Source organism: Pelodiscus sinensis, chromosome 22 (genome assembly GCF_052426305.1).
Source record: "Pelodiscus sinensis isolate ZL-2025 chromosome 22, ASM5242630v1, whole genome shotgun sequence".
Classification (NCBI taxonomy): Eukaryota; Metazoa; Chordata; order Testudines; family Trionychidae; genus Pelodiscus; species Pelodiscus sinensis.
The window spans coordinates 27,165,747-27,189,005 of NC_143073.1; the positions used below are offsets into that span (position 1 = coordinate 27,165,747).

At 73.6% G+C, this 23,259-nt stretch overlaps 1 protein-coding gene across 1 annotated transcript in view; it reads right to left on the reverse strand.

Annotated features, from left to right (window-relative positions):
* Window positions 1–14,497, reverse strand: part of ARHGEF1 (Rho guanine nucleotide exchange factor 1) — a 29,088-nt gene extending 14,591 nt beyond the window's left edge. Inside the window, 12 exon segments of the mRNA XM_089772761.1 lie at window positions 461–663; window positions 1,009–1,047; window positions 2,107–2,194; window positions 4,313–4,415; window positions 4,591–4,620; window positions 6,022–6,162; window positions 9,790–9,895; window positions 11,695–11,737; window positions 13,596–13,694; window positions 13,768–13,881; window positions 13,953–14,027; window positions 14,175–14,497. Of these exon segments, the coding sequence (XP_089628887.1) occupies window positions 461–663; window positions 1,009–1,047; window positions 2,107–2,194; window positions 4,313–4,415; window positions 4,591–4,620; window positions 6,022–6,162; window positions 9,790–9,895; window positions 11,695–11,737; window positions 13,596–13,694; window positions 13,768–13,881; window positions 13,953–14,027; window positions 14,175–14,348 (1,215 nt within the window). The 5' untranslated portion in view covers window positions 14,349–14,497.
* Window positions 14,498–23,259: the final 8,762 nt, after the last annotated feature.

A 23,259-nucleotide genomic window follows, 5' to 3' on the forward strand; every position in this document is an offset into this window, starting at 1 on the left:
GGTGCTGTGGGGAGCACTAGGGATCTATGGGGCACTGGGGGTGCTGTAGGGGTGCTGTGGGGAGCACTGGGGACGCTATGGGGCATTGGGGTGCTGTAGGGGTGCTGTGGGGAGCACTGGGGACGCTATGGGGCATTGGGGTGCTGTAGGGGTGCTGTGGGGAGCACTGGGGACGCTATGGGGCATTGGGGAGCACTGGGGACGCTATGGGGCACTGGGGGTGCTGTAGGGGTGCTGTGGGGAGCACTGGGGACGCTATTACCCAGCTCTCCTTCGGCCCCTCCCCCACCCCCGCCCCCCCATGGCTTACCCAGCTCTCCTTCGGCCCCTCCCCCCCCGCCCCCCCCATGGTTTACCCAGCTCTCCTTCGGCCCCTCCCCCACCCCCCGGGGGGCCCCCCCTTGGCTTACCCAGCTCTCCTTCGGCCCCTCCCCCACCCTCTGGCCCCCCCCTTGGCTTACCCAGCTCTCCTTCGGCCCCTCCCCCACCCCCTAGCCCCCCATGGCTTACCCAGCTCTCCTTCGGCCCCCTCCCCCGGAGGGGGGTTGACAGTCAGGGAAACGCTGGGGAGCTCCGGGCCTGGAGTGGCGGACGCAGCCCCCCTGGCCCGGCTCTCACGCTCCAACTTCAGAGCCTTCCGCTCCGGGGCTGCGGCCTTCTCGGCTGGGGGGACACGGGCCGGTGAGTCAGAGACCCCCAAATCAGCATGAAGTGCTGCTGTAACCACTAGACCACACTCCCCTCCCAGAACCCGGATAGGACTCAGGAGTCCTGGCTCCCCGCCCGCCCCGCCGCCCGCTCTAACCACTAGACAGCTCAGCCTAGCCCTGAGGGACACAGGCAGATGGGGGGCGGCGGACGCATGCTGGCGCGATGGGGGGGATGGGTTAGTGTATGGGGGGGCAGCCCAGACACCTGCCCCCCAGGTCAGAGAGACGCTGAGCTTCTGTGAAGAGGGTTAAGGAGGTTATGGGGAAGGGGCCATGCATGGGGCCGGGGGGCCGGTACCTTCACCCTCGGGGACTTTGTTTGGTCTGAAATCGGAATCTGCAAGAGAAGAGCGAGGGAGAGAAATGGGGCACCCCACAAGTCCCCAGGGGTCATCCTCCCAGTGGGGAGCCCCACCCTGGACCAGAGCCTCTGGGGCCTGAGCAGGGCCCAGGGGTGCAGCGAAGGGACAGGCCCGGTGAGACAGGGTGCCCCCTACATCCCAGAAGTGGGGTGTTGCAGACACCCTCCAAGCTTCACAGCTGGGAGCGCAAAGGAAGTCAGGCTTGAGGGGTGTAGAGGGATTTGGGGGTGCACAAAGGAGTTGGGGTGCAGGAGAAATGGGGAGGGTTGGGGTGCTCAGGGAGTTGGGCATTGGGGTGTACAGAGATTTGGGGGTGCACAAAGGAGTCAGGAGGGTTGGGGTGCTCAGGGAGTCGGGGATCAAAGTGTACAGGGATTTGGGGGTGCACAGAGGAGTCAGGAGGGTTGGGGTGCTCAGGGAGTCGGGGATCAAAGTGTACAGGGATTTGGGAGTGCACAGAGAAGTCAGGGAGGTTGGGGTGCTCAGGGAGTTGGGGACTGGGTGTACAGAGATTTGGGAGTACACAGAGGAGTCAGGGGGCTTGGGGTGCTCAGGGAGTTGGGGATTGGGTGTGGAGATTTGGGGGTGCACAGAGGAGTCAGGAGGGTTGGGGTGCTCAGGGAGTTGGGGATTGGGGTGTACAGAGATTTCGGGGTGCACAGAGGAGTCAGGAGGGTTGGGGTGCTCAGGGAGTTGGGGATTGGGGTGTACAGAGATTTGGGGGTGCGCAGAGGAATCAGGGGGGTTGGGGTGCTCAGGGAGTTGGGGATTGGGGTGTACAGAGATTTGGGGGTGCACAGAGGAGTCAGGAGGGTTGGGGTGCTCAGGGAGTTGGGGATTGGGGTGTACAGAGATTTGGGGGAGCACAGAGGAGTCGGGGGGTTGGGGTGCTCAGGGAGTTGGGGTGCACAGAGAAGTTGGGGGCTCATAGGAATTGAGGGGTCCGGGGGACAGGGCAGATTCTGGGGGCGGAGGGCCGGCAGGGGAGGGCTTGGGGAATCTGGGGGAGCAGAGGGGCCAGGGACCCCACGTACTGTGCAGCTCCCTCCAGCGCGTGGCATCCAGGAGGCTGAAGGGTTTCCTCGTCTTCGGGGCCTCCTCAGGCTTCCGGCTCCCCGAGATCTGCAGCCGGGGAAGGGGAGTCGAAAGATCAGAAAGCAGATGGGGGCCCCAGACGCTTGTCCCCTGACCACCCAGAGATCCCAGGGGTCCGGGCCCCCTGCTCCACTCACCAGCCCCCCAGCCCCTCCCCTCCCAGAGAACCCAAGTGTCTGGGCCCCCGGCCCTCCCTGCTCTAACCACTGCACCCCGCTCCCTGCCCAGAGAGCCCAAGTGTCTGGGCCCCCGGCCCTCCCTGCTCTAACCACTGCACCCCGCTCCCTGCCCAGAGAACCCAAGTGTCTGGGCCCCCGGCCCTCCCTGCTCTAACCACTGCACCCCGCTCCCCACCCAGAGAACCCCAGTGTCTGGGCCCCCGGCCCTCGCAGCTCTAACCACTGCACCCCGCTCCCCGCCCAGAGAACCCAAGTGTCTGGGCCCCCGGCCCTCCCTGCTCTAACCACTGCACCCCGCTCCCCGCCCAGAGAACCCAAGTGTCTGGGCCCCCGGCCCTCCCTGCTCTAACCACTGCACCCCGCTCCCTGCCCAGAGAACCCCAGTGTCTGGGCCCCCGGCCCTCCCTGCTCTAACCACTGCACCCCGCTCCCCGCCCAGAGAACCCAAGTGTCTGGGCCCCCGGCCCTCCCTGCTCTAACCACTGCACCCCGCTCCCCGCCCAGAGAACCCCAGTGTCTGGGCCCCCGGCCCTCGCAGCTCTAACCACTGCACCCCGCTCCCTGCCCAGAGAACCCAAGTGTCTGGGCCCCCGGCCCTCGCAGCTCTAACCACTGCACCCCGCTCCCTGCCCAGAGAACCCAAGTGTCTGGGCCCCTTGCCCTCGCAGCTCTAACCACTGCACCCCGCTCCCCGCCCAGAGAACCCAAGTGTCTGGGCCCCTGGCCCTCCCTGCTCTAACCACTGCACCCCGCTCCCCACCCAGAGAACCCAAGTGTCTGGGCCCCTGGCCCTCCCTGCTCTAACCACTGCACCCCGCTCCCCGCCCAGAGAACCCAAGTGTCTGGGCCCCTGGCCCTCGCAGCTCTAACCACTGCACCCCGCTCCCCGCCCAGAGAACCCAAGTGTCTGGGCCCCCGGCCCTCCCTGCTCTAACCACTGCACCCCGCTCCCTGCCCAGAGAACCCAAGTGTCTGGGCCCCCGGCCCTCGCAGCTCTAACCACTGCACCCCGCTCCCTGCCCAGAGAACCCCGGTGTCTGGGCCCCCGGCCCTCGCAGCTCTAACCACTGCACCCCGCTCCCTGCCCAGAGAACCCAAGTGTCTGGGCCCCCGGCCCTCCCTGCTCTAACCACTGCACCCCGCTCCCCGCCCAGAGAACCCAAGTGTCTGGGCCCCCGGCCCTCGCAGCTCTAACCACTGCACCCCGCTCCCCGCCCAGAGAACCCAAGTGTCTGGGCCCCCGGCCCTCCCTGCTCTAACCACTGCACCCCGCTCCCTGCCCAGAGAACCCAAGTGTCTGGGCCCCCGGCCCTCCCTGCTCTAACCACTGCACCCCGCTCCCTGCCCAGAGAACCCAAGTGTCTGGGCCCCCGGCCCTCCCTGCTCTAACCACTGCACCCCGCTCCCTGCCCAGAGAACCCAAGTGTCTGGGCCCCCGGCCCTCGCAGCTCTAACCACTGCACCCCGCTCCCTGCCCAGAGAACCCCAGTGTCTGGGCCCCTGGCCCTCGCAGCTCTAACCACTGCACCCCGCTCCCTGCCCAGAGAACCCAAGTGTCTGGGCCCCCGGCCCTCGCAGCTCTAACCACTGCACCCCGCTCCCCGCCCAGAGAACCCCAGTGTCTGGGCCCCCGGCCCTCCCTGCTCTAACCACTGCACCCCGCTCCCCGCCCAGAGAACCCAAGTGTCTGGGCCCCCGGCCCTCGCAGCTCTAACCACTGCACCCCGCTCCCCACCCAGAGAACCCCAGTGTCTGGGCCCCCGGCCCTCCCTGCTCTAACCACTGCACCCCGCTCCCCGCCCAGAGAACCCAAGTGTCTGGGCCCCCGGCCCTCCCTGCTCTAACCACTGCACCCCGCTCCCCGCCCAGAGAACCCAAGTGTCTGGGCCCCCGGCCCTCCCTGCTCTAACCACTGCACCCCGCTCTCCGCCCAGAGAACCCAGCCCCTCCCCCAGCAGTATCTCACCTTCTTGCGGAAGAAATTCCCTTTCGATTTCTTGCTGTCGCCCAGTTTGGTTTTAACCCCCAGGTGCTTCATGTACGTCACGATGGCAGCGAAAATCGCGGCGCTGGGGGGGGGCAGTTTGGGGGGTCAGCAAGGGGCAGGGTGGAGCTGGGACTCCCACCGAGACAGCCCCCGACAGGCTGCACAGACTCCCCCACAGCCCATGTCCGGTGCGACCCCCCCAGAGCAGAGAGCTGGGTGCAGGGAGCCCCCCCCCCGGCGGCCGCCTCTTTCGTTACCTTTTCTCTTCGTCGCGAGAGATGGTGGAGCTGGAAAACAAAGAGGGAAACGTGAACCCAGGCGTCCGGGTCGATGATGGTTCCAGACCCCCCCCCGTTCGCGCCTGCCCCGGGGGGGCCCTGCATGGTGCTGGCTGTGGGGCAGGGAGCACGAGTCACTCGGCTCAAGGGCTGTGTCTGGGCCGGAGGGGGGTGGCTCTGGGCCGAGGTCTGTGGCAGCACGTTGGGGACCCCCCGACCCTGCACCCCCATCTGCAGATGTGACTCCGCCGGCCCGTGGAGCAGAGGGGGGTCACTGCTCCGAGACGCAGCGCGGCGCAGGCTGGGCGTGGCCATGGGGCAGGCCGACGGCCCTAGTGCCCCGGGGGGAGGGGTTCACAGGCCCCTGAACCCCCGAACTGGCGTCACTCTGCCCCCTCCACGCTCCCCCGCGCTCAGCCTGCCCCTCCTCCCCCGGTGCCCCCATGGTCTGCCTGCCCCAGGGTCTGCCTCCGCGTTTGCCACTTTTATTGGGCCACGGATCCCTTGAAAAGGCGGAAGAATTCGTGCGGCCCTGAGAACAGTCTGAGGTTCGGAGCTGCCAAGTCGCCCCCGAGGCAAACGCGACACAAGGTCACGACGTGCAGACGCTCGTCCCGTGTCGAGCCCCCGCGGGCTGCGGCTCTGGGCTGTCAGGGGGCCGTGCCAGGGGCAGGCGCCGGCGGGCGGCCGGAGCGGCGCGAGCGATTCGTACTCAGTCGCCCTGGGCCGGGACAGCGCGCAGGCTGCCAGCGACGTCGGGGGCGTTCCACCGGGACACGCAGCGCGAGCTGTTTTCACTGTGGCGCGGGGGGCTGGCGGCTCTGGGACCGGGGCCCCCTGCGCTGGGACGGGGATTCCCACGGACTCCCCTAGATGTGGACTAACCAGACACCCAGGCTCAGCCCCCCAGGGAGAGAAAAAGGGAGGGGGGCGGAGACCAGCCCCCAGCTGGGGGGCAGGGCTGGGTAGTTCCTGGCTGGGATCATGGGGGAAGCAGCCTAGGCAGGGGCTGGGGTTTAGGGGCCCAGGCTCCCCCATCTGAAGGGGGCTGAGGCGTCCCAGGCCCTGGAGCCAGATCCCATCTGTGCTGGGCTGTGTCCGGGAGAAGTGATAAACCCCCCCCCCGTTGTCCTGGCTGGGGGGGTCTGTCCGCGCCGCTCCGGGGGGGGGGGACCCCGACGCGCCGTCACACTCACATGGGGGTTGTGATGGAATCTCGGCCCAGAGCCCTTTGCACTTCGCGGGACCCCGGCTTCCATGGAACCATCTGGGAAACAGCCGCCCGCTGCCCCGCCCCCGCCCCGGGCAGCGCTGCAGACACCGGCCAGCAGGGGTCACCCCAGCCCAACTCAGCCCCCAGCCAACCAGGCCACCAGGCGTCCAGCCCCCCACATCTCAGGGCTCACTCACTGCATCTCCTCCAGCCGGCCCAGCAGCAGCTCCGCCACCTGCTTCTCCTTGCTGTCCCGGATGCCTCGGTCGCGGGTGAGGTAGGACTCCAGCTCCGCCAGCTCCGGCTCGCCCGGCGTCATCCCCATCATGCGCTTCGACCTGGGGGGCGAGCCGGGGTCTGCTGGGCGCCCGCCCCGCCCTGGCTCCTCTGTGCTGCCCGCCCCGCCCCGCCCCGCCCTGGCTCCCCTGTGCTGCCCGCCCCGCCCTGGCTCCTCTGTGCTGCCCGCCCCGCCCCGCCCCGCCCCGCCCCGCCCTGGCTCCCCTGTGCTGCCCGCCCCGCCCCGCCCGACCCCGCCCTGGCTCCCCTGTGCTGCCCGCCCCGCCCCGCCCTGGCTCCCCTGTGCTGCCCGCCCCGCCCCGCCCGACCCCGCCCTGGCTCCCCTGTGCTGCCCGCCCCGCCCCGCCCGACCCCGCCCTGGCTCCTCTGTGCTGCCCGCCCCGCCCCGCCCGACCCCGCCCTGGCTCCCCTGTGCTGCCCGCCCCGCCCCGCCCCGCCCGACCCCGCCCTGGCTCCCCTGTGCTGCCCGCCCCGCCCCGCCCGCCCCGGCTCCTCTGTGCTGCCCGTCCCGCCCCGCCCGCCCCGCCCTGGCTCCCCTGTGCTGCCCGCCCCGTCCCGCCCCGCCCCGCCCTGGCTCCCCTGTGCTGCCCGTCCCGCCCCGCCCCGCCCTGGCTCCCCTGTGCTGCCCGCCCCGCCCCGCCCGCCCCGGCTCCTCTGTGCTGCCCGTCCCGCCCCGCCCGCCCCGCCCTGGCTCCCCTGTGCTGCCCGCCCCGTCCCGCCCCGCCCCGCCCTGGCTCCCCTGTGCTGCCCGTCCCGCCCCGCCCCGCCCTGGCTCCTCTGTGCTGCCCGCCCCGCCCCGTCCCGCCCCGCCCCGCCCTGGCTCCCCTGTGCTGCCCGCCCCGCCCCGCCCCGCCCTGGCTCCCCTGTGCTGCCCGCCCCGCCCCGCCCGACCCCGCCCTGGCTCCTCTGTGCTGCCCGCCCCGCCCCGCCCCGCCCCGCCCTGGCTCCTCTGTGCTGCCCGTCCCGCCCCGCCCCGCCCTGGCTCCTCTGTGCTGCCCGTCCCGCCCCGCCCCACCCCGCCCCGCCCGACCCCGCCCTGGCTCCCCTGTGCTGCCCGCCCCGCCCCGCCCCGCCCTGGCTCCCCTGTGCTGCCCGCCCCGCCCCGCCCCGCCCCGCCCTGGCTCCCCTGTGCTGCCCGCCCCGCCCCGCCCCGCCCCGCCCTGGCTCCTCTGTGCTGCCCGCCCCGCCCTGGCTCCCCTGTGCTGCCCGCCCCGCCCCGCCCCGCCCCGCCCTGGCTCCTCTGTGCTGCCCGCCCCGCCCCGCCCCGCCCCGCCCTGGCTCCCCTGTGCTGCCCGCCCCGCCCCGCCCGACCCCGCCCTGGCTCCTCTGTGCTGCCCGCCCCGTCCCGCCCGCCCCGCCCTGGCTCCCCTGTGCTGCCCGCCCCGTCCCGCCCCGCCCCGCCCTGGCTCCTCTGTGCTGCCCGCCCCGCCCCGCCCGCCCCGCCCTGGCTCCCCTGTGCTGCCCGCCCCGTCCCGCCCGCCCCGCCCTGGCTCCCCTGTGCTGCCCGCCCCGTCCCGCCCGCCCCGCCCTGGCTCCCCTGTGCTGCCCGCCCCGTCCCGCCCCGCCCCGCCCTGGCTCCTCTGTGCTGCCCGCCCCGCCCCGTCCCGCCCCGCCCTGGCTCCCCTGTGCTGCCCGCCCCGCCCCGCCCGACCCCGCCCTGGCTCCCCTGTGCTGCCCGCCCCGTCCCGCCCGCCCCGCCCTGGCTCCCCTGTGCTGCCCGCCCCGTCCCGCCCCGCCCCGCCCTGGCTCCTCTGTGCTGCCCGCCCCGCCCCGTCCCGCCCCGCCCCGCCCTGGCTCCCCTGTGCTGCCCGCCCCGCCCCGCCCGACCCCGCCCTGGCTCCTCTGTGCTGCCCGTCCCGCCCCGCCCCATCCTGGCTCCTCTGTGCTGCCCGCCCCGCCCCGCCCCGTCCCGCCCCGCCCTGGCTCCTCTGTGCTGCCCGTCCCGCCCCGTCCTGCCCCGCCCCGCCCGCGCCCCGTCCTGGCTCCTCTGTGCTGCCCGTCCTGCCCCGCCCCGTCCCGCCCCGTCCTGGCTCCTCTGTGCTGCCCGTCCCGCCCCGCCCCGTCCTGGCTCCTCTGTGCTGCCCGTCCTGCCCCGCCCCGTCCCGCCCCGTCCTGGCTCCTCTGTGCTGCCCGTCCCGCCCCGCCCCGCCCTGGCTCCTCTGTGCTGCCCATCCCGCCCTGCCCCGCCCTGGCTCCTCTGTGCTGCCCGTCCTGCCCCGCCCCGCCCTGGCTCCTCTGTGCTGCCCGTCCCGCCCTGCCCCGCCCTGGCTCCTCTGTGCTGCCCGTCCCGCCCCGCCCCGCCCTGGCTCCTCTGTGCTGCCCGTCCCGCCCCGTCCCGCCCTGGCTCCTCTGTGCTGCCCGTCCCGCCCCGCCCCGTCCTGGCTCCTCTGTGCTGCCCGTCCCGCCCCGTCCCGCCCTGGCTCCTCTGTGCTGCCCGTCCTGCCCCGCCCCGTCCCGCCCCGTCCTGGCTCCTCTGTGCTGCCCGTCCCGCCCCGCCCCGCCCTGGCTCCTCTGTGCTGCCCGCCCCGCCCCGCCCTGGCTCCTCTGTGCTGCCCACCCCACCCCGCCCCGCCCTGGCTCCTCTGTGCTGCCCGTCCCGCCCCGCCCCGCCCTGGCTCCTCTGTGCTGCCCGTCCCGTCCCGCCCTGGCTCCTCTGTGCTGCCCACCCCACCCCGCCCCGCCCTGGCTCCTCTGTGCTGCCCGCCCCGCCCCGCCCTGGCTCCTCTGTGCTGCCCACCCCACCCCGCCCCGCCCTGGCTCCTCTGTGCTGCCCGTCCCGCCCCGCCCCGCCCTGGCTCCTCTGTGCTGCCCGCCCCGCCCCGCCCTGGCTCCTCTGTGCTGCCCGTCCCGCCCTGCCCCGCCCTGGCTCCTCTGTGCTGCCCGCCCCGCCCCGCCCTGGCTCCTCTGTGCTGCCCGTCCCGCCCTGCCCCGCCCTGGCTCCTCTGTGCTGCCCGCCCCGCCCCGCCCTGGCTCCTCTGTGCTGCCCGTCCCGCCCTGCCCCGCCCTGGCTCCTCTGTGCTGCCCGTCCCGCCCTGCCCCGCCCTGGCTCCTCTGTGCTGCCCGTCCCGCCCCGCCCTGGCTCCTCTGTGCTGCCCGTCCCGCCCTGCCCCGCCCTGGCTCCTCTGTGCTGCCCGCCCCGCCCCGTCCTGGCTCCTTTGTGCTGCCCGTCCTGCCCTGCCCCGCCCCACCCGGGCCCCACGCGCATCCCAGCTCCCCTGTGCCGCCTGCCCCGCCCCCGGCCTTCTGCCCACCCCCACCCCGGCTCCCCTGTGCCGCCCATCCCCCCGCCCCCAGCACCTCCATGCCACCCGCCCCTGCACTGCCCCGCCCCTCACCCAGCCCCTTGCACCACCCGCCCCTGCACTGCCCCGCTTCACCCCCAGCCGCCTGCCCACTCTGGTTCCCCTGTGCTGCCCGCCCTGCCCCACCCTGCCCCCAGTCCCCCACGCATCCCAACTCCCCTGTGCCGCCCACCCGCCCCTGCACTGCCTACCCAGCCTCCCACGCCCCCATACCATCCACGCCACTAATCCTCCCCCCCACTGCCCAACCCCCCCAGCCACCCAGTCCCCGCAATCCAGGCCCCACCAAGCTCCCCTGCCCATCCCCCACTGTCCCTTGTCGCCCCCCCCCCCCCCCCCCCCCATGGGAGCCCTGCAGGGACTCACCTGAAATCCTCCAGCTGCTTGGTGATCATGGGGTGCTGGAAGTTCTGGATCTCAGCCAGGAACCGGCGCAGAACGTCGTCCGGGATCAGCTCTGGGCGGTTCCGGTCTGCAGGGAGAGACGAGGCGCTGTGAGCTTCCCACAGCAGTGCCCCTGCTAGGGACCCCTGCGCTGCGAGCTTCCTCCAGCAGTGCCCCCGCTAGGGACCACGGCGCTGCGAGCTTCCCCCAGCAGTGCCCCCGCTAGGGACCCCTGCGCTGCGAGCTTCCTCCAGCAGTGCCCCCGCTAGGGACCCCTGCGCTGCGAGCTTCCTCCAGCAGTGCCCCCGCTAGGGACCACGGCGCTGCGAGCTTCCTCCAGCAGTGCCCCCGCTAGGGACCACGGCGCTGCGAGCTTCCTCCAGCAGTGCCCCTGCTAGGGACCCCTGCGCTGCGAGCTTCCTCCAGCAGTGCCCCCGCTAGGGACCACGGCGCTGCGAGCTTCCCCCAGCAGTGCCCCCGCTAGGGACCCCTGCGCTGCGAGCTTCCTCCAGCAGTGCCCCCGCTAGGGACCCCTGCGCTGCGAGCTTCCTCCAGCAGTGCCCCCGCTAGGGACCCCTGCGCTGCGAGCTTCCTCCAGCAGTGCCCCCGCTAGGGACCACGGCGCTGCGAGCTTCCTCCAGCAGTGCCCCCGCTAGGGACCACGGTGCTGCGAGCTTCCTCCAGCAGTGCCCCCCGCTAAGGACCCCGGTGCTGCGAGCTTCCCCCAGCAGTGCCCCCGCTAGGGACCCCGGCGCTGCGAGCTTCCCCCAGCAGTGCCCTCCGCTAGGGACCCTGGCGCTGTGAGCTTCCTCCAGCAGTGCCCTCCGCTAGGGACCCTGGCGCTGCGAGCTTCCCCCAACAGTTCCCCCTGCTAGGGAGCCCAGCGCTGCGAGCTTCCCCCAGCAGTGCCTCCAGCCAGTAGCCTGGACTGAGCGAAGGCTCCTGGCTCTGCGTTTGGAATAGCAGGCCCAGCCCGACGCCCAGGCCAGGCCCACACGCGTTCACAGGCTGGACACGCACAGCGGGGAGCAGGAGGGGACCCAGCCATGGTGGGACAGGAAGTGCAGGTGAATCCTGGGCTGGGGGGGGGGAGGGCGCTTCCTTGGAGGCAGGCAGGGAGGGGAGGAAAATCGAGGCAGGACAGGAAGGGGGGAGGTGCCCCGGCTCTGTGGCTGCAGTGCTGCGGGACGCCCACCAGGTGGCTCCCTGTGCCAGCCTGGCAGGGCCTGGCCTGGCTCGGCTCCGCCCCTCCCCCATCCCCGTCCCGGCTGGGCCAGGACAGGGACCCCAGCTGCCCCTCACTCCAGACCCCCAAACCCTGTCCCCTGGCTCTGCTGCTGCCCCCCACTCCTGCCCCTGCCCCCCAGGCCTCTCGCTGCCCCCCACTCCCACCCCTGCCCCCCGGCCCCGCCACTGCCCCCCACTCCCACCCCTGCCCCCCGGCCCCGCCACTGCCCCCCACTCCCACCCCTGGCCCCCGGCCCCGCCACTGCCCCCCATTCCCGCCCCTGCCCCCCGGCCCCGCCACTGCCCCCCGGCCCCGCCGCTGCCCCCCATTCCCACCCCTGCCCCCCGGCCCCGCCGCTGCCCCCCATTCCCACCCCTGCCCCCCGGCCCCACCGCTGCCCCCCATTCCCACCCCTGCCCCCCAGCCCCACCACTGCCCCCCATTCTCACCCCTGCCCCCCGGCCCCGCCGCTGCCCCCCAGCCCCAGAATGCTCCCTGTTCTAAGGTGCTGGTGGTACAAAGAGCTGCCGAGCACGGGGGGGGGGGGGAGAAGCGACAGGATTCGGGGGCCCAGTGTCCCCATCTGATGCTCCGGGAATGGGAGGGCGGGGGGGGGGGCAGGTTCCTTCCTTCCCGCAGGCTCGGAGCACGACGCTCACCCAGTTCAAACTGCACATGGGGTGGGACCGGCACCCGCAGGAGCTGAGCAGAGAGAGAAGGGGGGTTAGAACGAGGAGCTTGTGATGGGCAGGGGGGCTGGGGAAGGATGGAGGGCAGGCGGGGACATGAGGGGGGCACGAGGGGGATGGGGGCAGGCAGGGGCGCGGGGGGACACAAGGGGGGACGTGGGTGACGTGGGGGTGGTGGCAGTGCAAGGGGAACTCGAGGGGGCAGGGGGGGACGTGGGGGTGGCGGGAGGGCAAGGGGGGCACAGGCGGATGTGGGGGCGGTGGGAGTGTGAGGGGGGCACGAGAAGGATGTGGGGGTGGGGTGAATGTGGGGGGGCACGAGAGTGCAAGGGGGCAGGGGCGGATGTGGGGGCGGTGGCAGTGTGAGGGGCACGAGGGCGGATGTGGGGGCGGTGGCAGTGTGAGGGGGCACGAGGGCGGATGTGGGGGCGGTGGGAGTGTGAGGGGGCACGAGGGGGATGTGGGGGCGGTGGGAGCGTGAGGGGGGCACGAGGGCGGATGTGGGGGCGGTGGGAGTGTGAGGGGGGCACGAGGGCGGATGTGGGGGGGTGGGAGCGTGAGGGGGGCACGAGAGGGATGTGGGGGCGGTGGGAGTGTGAGGGGGCACGAGAGGGATGTGGGGGCGGTGGGAGTGTGAGGGGGCACGAGAGGGATGTGGGGGCGGTGGGAGTGTGAGGGGGCACGAGAGGGATGTGGGGGCGGTGCGAGGGCAAGGGGGCACGACAGGGATGTGGGGGCGGTGGGAGCGTGAGGGGGGCACGAGAGGGATGTGGGGGCGGTGGGGCGTGAGGGGGGGACACGAGAGGGATGTGGGGGCGGTGGGAGCGTGAGGGGGCACGAGAGGGATGTGGGGGCGGTGGGAGTGTGAGGGGGACACGAGAGGGATGTGGGGGCGGTGGGAGCGTGAGGGGGCACGAGAGGGATGTGGGGGCGGTGGGAGTGTGAGGGGGACACGAGAGGGATGTGGGGGCGGTGGGGCGTGAGGGGGCACGGGGGGATGTGGGGGCGGTGGGAGTGTGAGGGGGACATGAGAGGGATGTGGGGGCGGTGGGAGTGCAAGGGGGGCACGAGAGGGATGTGGGGGCGGTGGGAGTGTGAGGGGGGCACGAGGGGGGATGTGGGGGCGGTGGGAGTGTGAGGGGGGCACGAGAGGGATGTGGGGGCGGTGGGAGTGTGAGGGGGCACGAGGGGGAATGTGGGGGTGGCGGGAGTGCAAGGGGGGCACGAGAGGGATGTGGGGGCGGTGGGAGTGTGAGGGGGCACGGAGGGATGTGGGGGCGGTGGGAGTGCAAGGGGGCAGGGGCGGATGTGGGGGCGGTGGGAGCGTGAGGGGGGCACGAGGGGGGATGTGGGGGCGGTGGGAGTGTGAGGGGGCACGAGGGGGGATGTGGGGGCGGTGGGAGTGTGAGGGGGGCACGAGGGGGGATGTGGGGGCGGTGGGAGTGTGAGGGGGCACGAGGGGGGATGTGGGGGTGGCGGGAGTGCAAGGGGGGCACGAGAGGGATGTGGGGGCGGTGGGAGTGTGAGGGGGCACGAGAGGGATGTGGGGGCGGTGGGAGTGCAAGGGGGCAGGGGCGGATGTGGGGGCGGTGGGAGCGTGAGGGGGGCATGAGGGGGATGTGGGGGCGGTGGGAGTGTGAGGGGGCACGAGGGGGGATGTGGGGGTGGCGGGAGTGTGAGGGGGGCACGAGGGGGGATGTGGGGGCGGTGGGAGTGTGAGGGGGCACGAGGGGGGTTGTGGGGGTGGCGGGAGTGTGAGGGGGGCACGAGGGGGGATGTGGGGGCGGTGGGAGTGCAAGGGGGGCACGAGAGGGTTGTGGGGGTGGGCGGATGTGGGGGCGGTGGGAGCGCGAGGGGGGCGCCAGGCTCACCCCCGCCTTGTCCAGGAAGGTGTGGCAGAAATCCAGGAAGAGTTTCCGGCCCTCCTTGGCGCTCATGCTGTTGATCAAGTCCACGTGCAGGTAGCAGAGCTGAGGAGCGGACGGGGGTCAGCACAGGGGCACTGAGGAGCCCCCCCGACCCCCCGACCTGCCCCCCACTCACCACGGGGCTGGAGTCGAACTGGAGCACCACGTGGTGCAGGAAGGCCATGAGGTAGGCCGGGTGCCGCAGCACCAGCTCCATGCTCTGGAAGACGCTGCTCTGCTCGTCGGGAGTCTGGGGGGAAGCCGAGAGTCAGCCCCACGGCCCGGCCCGGCCCCCCCTTCCCAGGGACACGGCCCCCTCACCGGCTCCATGTCGTTCTCGAAGTACTCGTCCTCCGCCCCAATGATGGGCAAGCTGGCGGCGCCGGGGCCCGGGCCCTGGGGGCAGAGAGAGGGTGGGACGGCCCCTGGGGACTCCAGGGGGAACACAAAGGGGTCAGGACTGAGGAAGCCCCCCCACCTGCGTCAGTGGGGGGCGCATCAGCATGGGGTACGGGGGACCCTCCCCTGCCCCCAGCCACTCACCTCGCTGTACGGCTCCATGCTGCTCCAGGGGACCCACCTGCCAACGGCACCAGGGTCAGTCCCGGCCCCCCAGTTCAGCCGGACTGAGCCCCCAAGGGAAAGGCTGCCCGCCCCTCCCCCGCAGGCGCTGGGGGGTTCTCCTGCGCACCGCGTCTCCCGGGCTGGCTCCGACATGGCGGCGCGAGCGGAGGTGAGCGGGATGAATGCAGGGTCTGTGCCGCACAAAGAGCCTCACATCCCCGCCAGCCTGACTCACCTCCCCCGCGCACGGCGGGGTGTGTGCGTGTGCGTGTGCGTGTGTGTACGTACGTGTGTGCGTGTGTGTGCTCACCCCCCCGCCCGCCCGCCCATGTGTACGTACCTGTGTGTGCGTGTGTGTGTGTGTATGTACCTGTGTGTGTGTGCTCACCCCCCCGCCCACCCGCGTGTGTACGTACGTGTGTGCGTGTGCGTGTGTGTGTGTGCATGTGTGTGTGTGTGTGCTCACCCCCCACCCACCCGCGTGTGTACGTACCTGTGTGCGTTTGCGTGTGTGTACGTACCTGTGTGTGTGTGTGTGTGCTCACCCCCCGCCCGCCCGTGTGTGTACGTACCTGTGTGCGTGTGCGTGTGTGTACGTACCTGTGTGCGTGTGCGTGTGTGTACGTACCTGTGTGTGTGTGTGTGTGCGCTCACCCCCCGCACGCCCGCATGTGTGTACGTACCTGTGTGCGTGTACTCACCCCCGTGTGTGTGTATGTACATGTGTATGTGTGCTCTCCCCCCCACGCGCACAGGTGTGTGTGTGTGTGTGTGTGTGTGTACTCACCCCCCTGCCTGCCCGCGTGTGTGTACTCACCTCCCCATGTGTGTGTATGTACATGTGTGTATGTGTACTCACCCGCCCCCTTGTGGGTGTGTATGTACGTGTGCGTGTACTCACCACCCTGCCCGCGGGGCGTGTGTGTGCGTGTCACAGGCCTGGCTGAATGGGAGTGTGGGGGATCCCCCCTCTTCCTCCTTGGGGTTGGAAATTGACCCCCTTAGCCTTCCCAAAGCAGCTGAAAAATGTTAGCTGGGGGAGGAGGGCAGAGGACAGTACGTGGGGGGAGGTGCGTGGGCCGGGCTGGGGCAGTACGTGGGGGGAGGGGCTTGGGCCGGGCTGGGGCAGTACGTGGGGGGAGGGGCTTGGGCCGGGCTGGGGCAGTACGTGGGGGGAGGGGCTTGGGCCGGGCTGGGGCAGTACGTGAGGGGAGGGGCTTGGGCCGGGCTGGGGCAGTACGTGGGGGGAGGGGCTTGGGCAGGGCTGGGGCAGTACATGGGGGGAGGGGCTTGGGCCGGGCTGGGGCAGTACGTGAGGGGAGGGGCTTGGGCCGGGCTGGGGCAGTACGTGGGGGGAGGGGCTTGGGCTGGGCTGGGGCAGTACGTGGGGGGAGGGGCTTGGGCAGGGCTGGGGCAGTACGTGGGGGGAGGGGCTTGGGCCGGGCTGGGGGCATCAGGCTGGGAAGAAGAGGGAGGGGATGGGGGGCAGCCTGAACCAAGGGGGCGCAGGAGTTGACTCCCCTCCAGCGGGGTGAGGGCCCGGCCGTGGGGCGCCCGTAGCCGGGACCTACCTCCAGAGGACACCTAGAGGCGGCTGCAGAGCAAACCGGCCCCCGCCGGGGGCTCAGGCCCGGACCCCGGGTCCCTCACGCGCCCCTCCCCCAGCCGGAAGGCCGCTCGGCTGGGCTGCGACACCAACACGAGGCCCCAAATTACTGACAGCGAGAGACTCGACTTCCTGCAGGAAACGCAGGGGGGAGCCACGGCCCCGCCCCCCCTGCAGCCGGGCACCCCCCAGGGACACACGGGCCTGCGGCGCCCCCCCACCCGGCCCCCCGCCCACCCCCCCGCCCGGCCCCCCGCCCTGCCGGCGCCCCCTGGCCTGACCCCCCGCCCAGCCCCCCGCCCTGCCGGCGCCCCGCCCTGCCGGCGCCCCCTGGCCTGACCCCCCGCCCGGCCCCCCGCCCTGCCGGCGCCCCCACGCCCGGCCCCCCGCCCTGCCGGCGCCCCCTGGCCTGACCCCCCGCCCTGCCGGCGCCCCCACACCCGGCCCCCCGCCCTGCCGGCCCCCCACGCCCGGCCCCCCGCCCTGCCGGCCCCCCACGCCCAGCCCCCCGCCCTGCCGGCGCCCCCTGGCCTGACCCCCCGCCCGGCTTCCCGCCCTGCCGGCCCCCCCACGCCCGGCCCCCCGCCCTGCCGGCGCCCCCTGGCCTGACCCCCCGCCCGGCCCCCCCGCCCTACCGGTGCCCCCCGCCCGGCCCCCCGCCCTGCCGGCCCCCCCCACCCGGCCCCCCGCCCTGCCGGCGCCCCCTGGCCTGACCCCCACCCGGCCCCCCGCCCTGCCGGCACCCCGACGCCCGGCCCCCCGCCTGCCGGCGCCCCCACACCCGGCCCCCCGCCCTGCCGGCGCCCCCTGGCCTGACCCCCCGCCCGGCCCCCCGCCCTGCCGGCGCCCCCTGGCCTGACCCCCCGCCCGGCCCCCCGTCCTGCCGGCGCCCCCTGGCCTGACACCCCGCCCGGCCGGCGCCCCCTGGCCTGACCCCCTGCCCTGCCAGCGCCCCCACACCCAACCCCCCACCCTGCTCCCAGCCCTGCCTGACCCCCCCATGACCCTCCGCCCTGCCCCCAGTTCTGCCGGCACCCCCACACCTGACCCTCGCCTCTACCCCCACCCCTGCCAGTACCCCCCACACCTGACCCACAGCCCCTGCCTCCTCAGCCCTGGCCCCAGCACTGCTGGCACCCCCCATGCCCAACCCCCAGCCCTGCCAACCTGTCCCTGTGCCCCAGCCCTGCCAGTGCCCCCCCCACTCCCACCCCATATTCCCTTATGGCCTCCTCTTTCTGAGCCAGCAGCACCCCCCCCCCACCCCCCATATCTACTCCCAGCTGTTGCTGACAGGTGGAGGGTGGGGGGGTCTCTGTGTCTACAGGCGGGGGGGGGGGGGGCGCTTTCCCAAACGCAGCCCCCGCTCTGCCGCGGGTCCCTGCCTGACCCGGGAGGGGCAGGTGGCAGGAAAAGGCCCGTGAAACATTTCACCAACTCCAGACATGGCAGGAAATGGGGGGGGGGGGGTTAACATGCTCCAGCCCTGCCCCCCAGGTGCCCCATTTCCCCACCGGGCGCCCTAGCCCGGCTCCCTGGGCCAGCGCTGGGAGCCGAGGGGCAGAGCCGCGGGGCGGGGGCTCCTGCCCCCCCCCCACAGCCCGCTCCAGGGGGGTCATTCGGGGGCAGCTTGGGGGCCCGTCCGCCGCTAGGGGGCGCCACCTGGGACGGGGCCAGCGCAGGTCCCGCCCCCGTACCCCGAACCCCTAGAGCCCTTCCCCCCCCCGCGCGCCCCGGCCCCGCCCCGCGGGGATTCCCACCGGAAACGCCACTTCCGCTCCGCGCCCCCCGCCCGGCCGCGTGGGGCGGGTCTCACCGGCCGCTCGCTCCGCGCCGAGCCGGGCCGGGCCGGGCTCAGGGCTCCGCTGCGCTCGGCTCCGCGGCGGGCCCAGGCCGGGGGAGGGAGCAGGAAAAGCCGCCGCCTTTTCCGGGCCCTCCCCCCCGCCTGCAGCGCTTCCTGCCCGGGCCCGAGAGCGCGGGACCCCCCCGCGCACCCCTCCCCCGCCTGCCCCCTCCCCGTGCACCCCCCCGCTCCCCGCCTGCCCCCTCCCCCAGTGCACCCCTCCCCCGCCCTGCCCCCTTCCCCGCACACCCCCCGCTCCCCGCCTGCCCCCTTCCCCGTGCACCCCCCCCCCGCTCCCCGCCTGCCCCCTCCCCCAGTGCACCCCCCCTCCCCGCCTCCCCCGCCTGCCCCCCCCGCTCCCCCACCCCCCCCCCAGTGCACCCCCCCCCCCTGCCCCCTCCCCGCCCCCCCCGCTGCCTGCCCCCTCCCCCGCCAGCCCCCCTGCACCCCTCCCCCGCCTGCCCCCTTCCCCGTGCACCCCCCGCTCCCCGCCTGCCCCCTCCCCCACACCCCTCCCCCGCCTGCCCCCTTCCCCGTGCACCCCCCGCTCCCCGCCTGCCCCCTCCCCCAGCCCCCCCCGCTCCCCGCCCCCTCCCCCAGTGCACCCCTCCCCCGCCTGCCCCCTCCCCCAGTGCCCCCCCCGCTCCCCGCCTGCCCCCTTCCCCGTGCACCCCCCCCGCTCCCCGCCTGCCCCCTCCCCCAGTGCACCCCTCCCCCGCCTGCCCCCTTCCCCGTGCACCCCCCGCTCCCCGCCTGCCCCCTCCCCCGCCAGCCCCCTCCCCCAGTGCACCCCTCCCCCGCCTGCCCCCTTCCCCGTGCACCCCCCTGCTCCCCGCCTGCCCCCTCCCCCAGTGCACCCCTCCCCCGCCTGCCCCCTTCCCCGTGCACCCCCCGCTCCCCGCCTGCCCCCTCCCCCAGTGCAGCCCTCCCCCGCCAGCCCCCTCCCCCAGTGCACCCCCCGCTCCCCGCCTGCCCCCTCCCCCAGTGCACCCCTCCCCCGCCTGCCCCCTTCCCCGTGCACCCCCCGCTCCCCGCCTGCCCCCTCCCCCAGTGCAGCCCTCCCACGCCAGCCCCCTCCCCCAGTGCACCCCCCCGCTCCCCGCCTGCCCCCTCCCCCAGTGCACCCCTCCCCCGCCTGCCCCCTTCCCCGTGCACCCCCCCGCTCCCCGCCTGCCCCCTCCCCCAGTGCACCCCTCCCCCGCCTGCCCCCTCCCCCAGTGCAGCCCCCCGCTCCCCGCCTGCCCCCTTCCCAGTGCACCCCCCCGCTCCCCGCCTGCCCCCTCCCCCAGTGCACCCCTCCCCGCCTGCCCCCTCCCCCAGTGCACCCCTCCCCCGCCTGTCCCCTTCCCCGTGCACCCCCCCCGCTCCCCGCCTGCCCCCTCCCCCAGTGCACCCCTCCCCCGCCTGTCCCCTTCCCGTGCACCCCCCCGCTCCCCGCCTGCCCCCTTCCCCGTGCACCCCTCCCCCGCCTGCCCCCTCCCCCAGTGCACCCCCCCGCTCCCCGCCTGCCCCCTCCCCCAGTGCACCCCCCCGCTCCCCGCCTGCCCCCTCCCCCAGTGCACCCCTCCCCCGCCTGCCCCCTCCCCCAGTGCAGCCCCCCGCCCCCCGCCTGCCCCCTTCCCCGTGCACCCCCCGCTCCCCGCCTGCCCCCTCCCCCAGTGCACCCCTCCCCCGCCTGCCCCCTTCCCCGTGCACCCCCCCTCCCCGCCTCCCCGCCCCCTGCCCCCTTCCCCCACCCCCCCGCTCCCCCGCCCCCTCCCCCAGTGCACCCCTCCCCCGCCTGTCCCCTTCCCCGTGCACCCCCCCGCTCCCCGCCTGCCCCCTCCCCCAGTGCACCCCTCCCCGCTTGTCCCCTCCCCAGTGCACCCCTCCCCCGCCTGTCCCCTCCCCAGTGCACCCCCCCGCTCCCCGCCTGCCCCCTCCCCCAGTGCACCCCCCCGCTCCCCGCCTGGCCCCTCCCCCAGTGCACCCCTCCCCCGCCTGTCCCCTCCCCAGTGCACCCCCCCGCTTCTCGCCTGCCCCCTCCCCCAGTGCACCCCCCCGCTCCCCGCCTGGCCCCTCCCCCAGTGCACCCCTCCCCCGCCTGTGCCCTTCCCCGTGCACCCCCCCGCTCCCCGCCCTGCCCCCTCCCCCAGTGCACCCCTCCCCCGCCTGTCCCCTTCCCCGTGCACCCCCCGCTCCCCGCCTGCCCCCTCCCCCAGTGCACCCCTCCCCCGCTTGTCCCCTCCCCAGTGCACCCCTCCCCCGCCTGTCCCCTCCCCAGTGCACCCCCCCGCTCCCCGCCTGCCCCCTCCCCCAGTGCACCCCCCCGCTCCCCGCCTGGCCCCTCCCCCCAGTGCACCCCTCCCCCGCCTGTCCCCTCCCCAGTGCACCCCCCCGCTTCTCGCCTGTCCCCTCCCCAGTGTACCCCCCCGCTCCTCGCCTGCCCCCTCTGCAGTCCCCCCCCCGCTCCTCGCCTGCCCCCTCCCAGTGAACCCCCCCGCTCCCCGCCTGTCCCCTCCCCAGTGCACCCCCCTCTCCCCACCTGCCTCCTCCCCCAGTACACCCCCCCGCTGCCCCAGTGCACCCCGCCTGCCCCCTTCCAGTGCACCCCGCTCCCCGCCTGCCCCCTCCACCAGTGCAGCCCCCCCCGCTCCCCAGTGCACCCCGCCTGTCCCCTCCCAGTGCACCCCCCCCCGCTCTCCTCCTGCCCCCTTCCAGTGTACCCCGCTAATCCCTCTCTCCCCCGCTGCCTGCAGCGCTTCCTGCCCGGGCCGCGAGACCCCCCCCCCCCCCCGTGCACCCCTCCCCCTGCCTGCCCCCTTCCAGTGCACCCCTCTCCCTCGCTCGCATGCTCCGCTCCCCGATTGCACCCCCCCACGCACCCCTCCTGCCTCTTTCCAGTGCACCTTCCCCTGCTCCCCGCCTCCCCCACCTGCCCCCTTCCAGTGCACCCCTCTCCCCCGCTGCACTCCCCTACACCCGCCTGCCTTCCCCCAGTGCACCCCTCTCCACACCCCGCCTGCCCCCTTCCAGTGCACCCCTCCCCCACACCCTGCCTGCCCGCTTCCAGTGCACCCCTCCCCCACATCCTGCCTGCCTCCTCCTCCAGTGCACCCTTGCCCCACACCCTGCCTGCCTTCCCCCAGTGCACCCCTCTCCACACCCCGCCTGCCCCCTTCCAGTGCACCCCTCCCCCACACCCTGCCTGCCCCCTTCCAGTGCACCCCTCCCCCACACCCTGCCTGCCCCCTTCCAGTTCACCCCTCCCCCACACCCTGCCTGCCCCCTTCCAGTGCACCCTTGCCCCACACCCCGCCTGCCCCCTTCCAGTGCACCCCTCCCCACATCCTGCCTGCCTCCTCCTCCAGTGCACCCTTGCCCCACACCCTGCCTGCCCCCTTCCAGTGCACCCCCTTCCCCTGCTCCTTGCCTGTTCCCCTCCCCCACACCCTACCTGCACCCGCTGCCTCCCCTACATCCCGCCTGCCCTCCTCCAGTGCTCTCCCCTCCTCCACACTGTGCCTGCCCCCTTCCAGTGCACCCCACCCGCCTGCTCCCTCCTCCATACCCCACCTGCCCTACTCCCCCACGTTTCCCGCCTGCCCCGTTTCTGTGTACCCCTCTCTGCTCGCCCCTTCCCCTGCTCCCCGCCTGCCCACTCCCCCAGTAAACCCCTTCCCACACCCCACCCGCCTGCCCCGCCCCCCACATTCCCTGCCTGCCCCCTCTGGCAGTCACCCCTCTCCTAGTGCACCCCGCAGCAGTCCTCCCGCCACTGCACCTCCTTGCCCTTCCCCCGCCCCCTCGCACCTAGCCACTGCTCTGCCCCTCCCCTCAGGACACCCAGCAGCCCCCGCTGCACCGCCCCCCGACTGCACTGGGGCCAGCCCGGTGCCCCCTCCCCCCCAAATGCACCGCCTGGTACCCCAACCCTCCTGCACTGCTCTGCCCCCTACTATCCCGCCCCTCCCCCAATGGCTGCACCCCACATCTGCACCCGAACGCTCCGCCCACGCTCCTGTCTCCATCCTACCGGGCCCCCCCGCACGGTCACCCCAGCAGTTTGGGGTGCGCCCCCCAGTCCACGTGCCAGGCCCGATTCCCTGCTGGGGGGGCGTGTCTGCTCTAGGAAGGGAGTCTCCCCCCCCCCTTGGCGCGCTGCGTGAGCGCCCTCTGGCGGCGAAGTGCCGGTTCTGCGCCTTCCACTCCAGCCCCGTCGGACCCCGGTTCGGGGCTTGGGACCAGCGCGTGGGGGCGGGGAGCGGCGGGGCACGTTGGCTGCGCGGGGCCAATAGAAACTTGCTGCTAAGTGGCCGGGCGGGGCCGGAATCTCCCCGGGTGACCCCTGAGCGCTCAGCCTCCAGGGAAGACTGACCACGACCCCTCCCCCAGGCCTGGGGTGCGGCCCCTGGGGGGGGGGGGGCTGGTCACACTAGTGACCACATAAGGATTTTCCCTTGTTTTGTGTGAGCCTGTGCCAGACCCACTGGTTTGCAGGAACATGGCGTGTGCCTCAGTTTCCCTGTGCATGGCACTGGTGTCTGGGTGGGGGTTTGTGGGGGCTGCTTCAGCTGCCAGCACTATGCCATGGCCAGCCCCTTCCTACCCTGTGCCCGGGGGGGGGGGGGTGGCCAGGTGTCACGGGATGTGGGGGGGTCCCCAGGCCCTGCCCCCCCCCACACCCTGACAGGACTCTCAGGCGGCAGGTAGAAGAGAAGGGCTGTTGGGTCCCAGGATTTGTTGTTACAGGAGCCAGGCGCAGCCAGCACAGCCCGGCCTGGGGGAGGGGGGGGCCTGAGCCCCGCCCCCCCCATGGCCAGCTAGACCCCCCCCCCCCGCTGTAAGCCAACCAAAAAACTAAACTAACCCACCTGGCAACCGGTCCCAGCCTGCCGGCAGCCCCGCCCCCCCCCGTCCTGCCCCCGGGCGAGGTGTCACCTGCCCCCCCCAGGCTCAGGTCAAAGGGCAGCCTGAGTGATTGCTGTGGACATGCTGAGCTGGGGCAGCCCCCCTCAGTGAGAGCCACCCCCCCGCCAGGCAGCGGCGCAGTGCCCAGGGAAACTGAGGCACAGGCACTGGGTTACGACAGAGCCGCACAGGACAGTGGGACTCACAGAACAGGGCGAACACAATCCCAGCTGTGACTGGTGGCCTGGCTGGGGGAGAAGCAGTGGGTGTGTGACATCGCAGCGGGGTCCTGCCTCCTGCACCCCCGGAGCGGCACAAACAGACCCCCCAGCCAGTAGAGCAGAGGGAGTTTATCGCTTCTCCAGGGTACAGCCCAGCACAGATGTAATGTGGTTCCAGGGCCTAGGATGCCTCAGCCCCCATTGAGATGGGGGAGCCTGGGCCCCTAAACCCCAGCCCCTTGCTCAGGCTGCTTCCTCCATCATCACAGACAGAAACTAGAAAACCTTCCCGCCCTGCCCCAGCCAGCCCCCTCCCTTTGTCTCTCCCTGGGAGGCGACCGGTCGGACAGGTTGGGAGTCCCCTGCCTAGTGACTCAGCCCCTGTCCTGCTGGGCCCTGCTACAAACAGCCGCCAGCAGGGGTCACCCACAGCCCCCGCCCGGCAGAGCAGCCGGCAAAGCCCTCCCACTACAGCAGTGTGTCAGGAGGCGGGGGAGGGCCCCA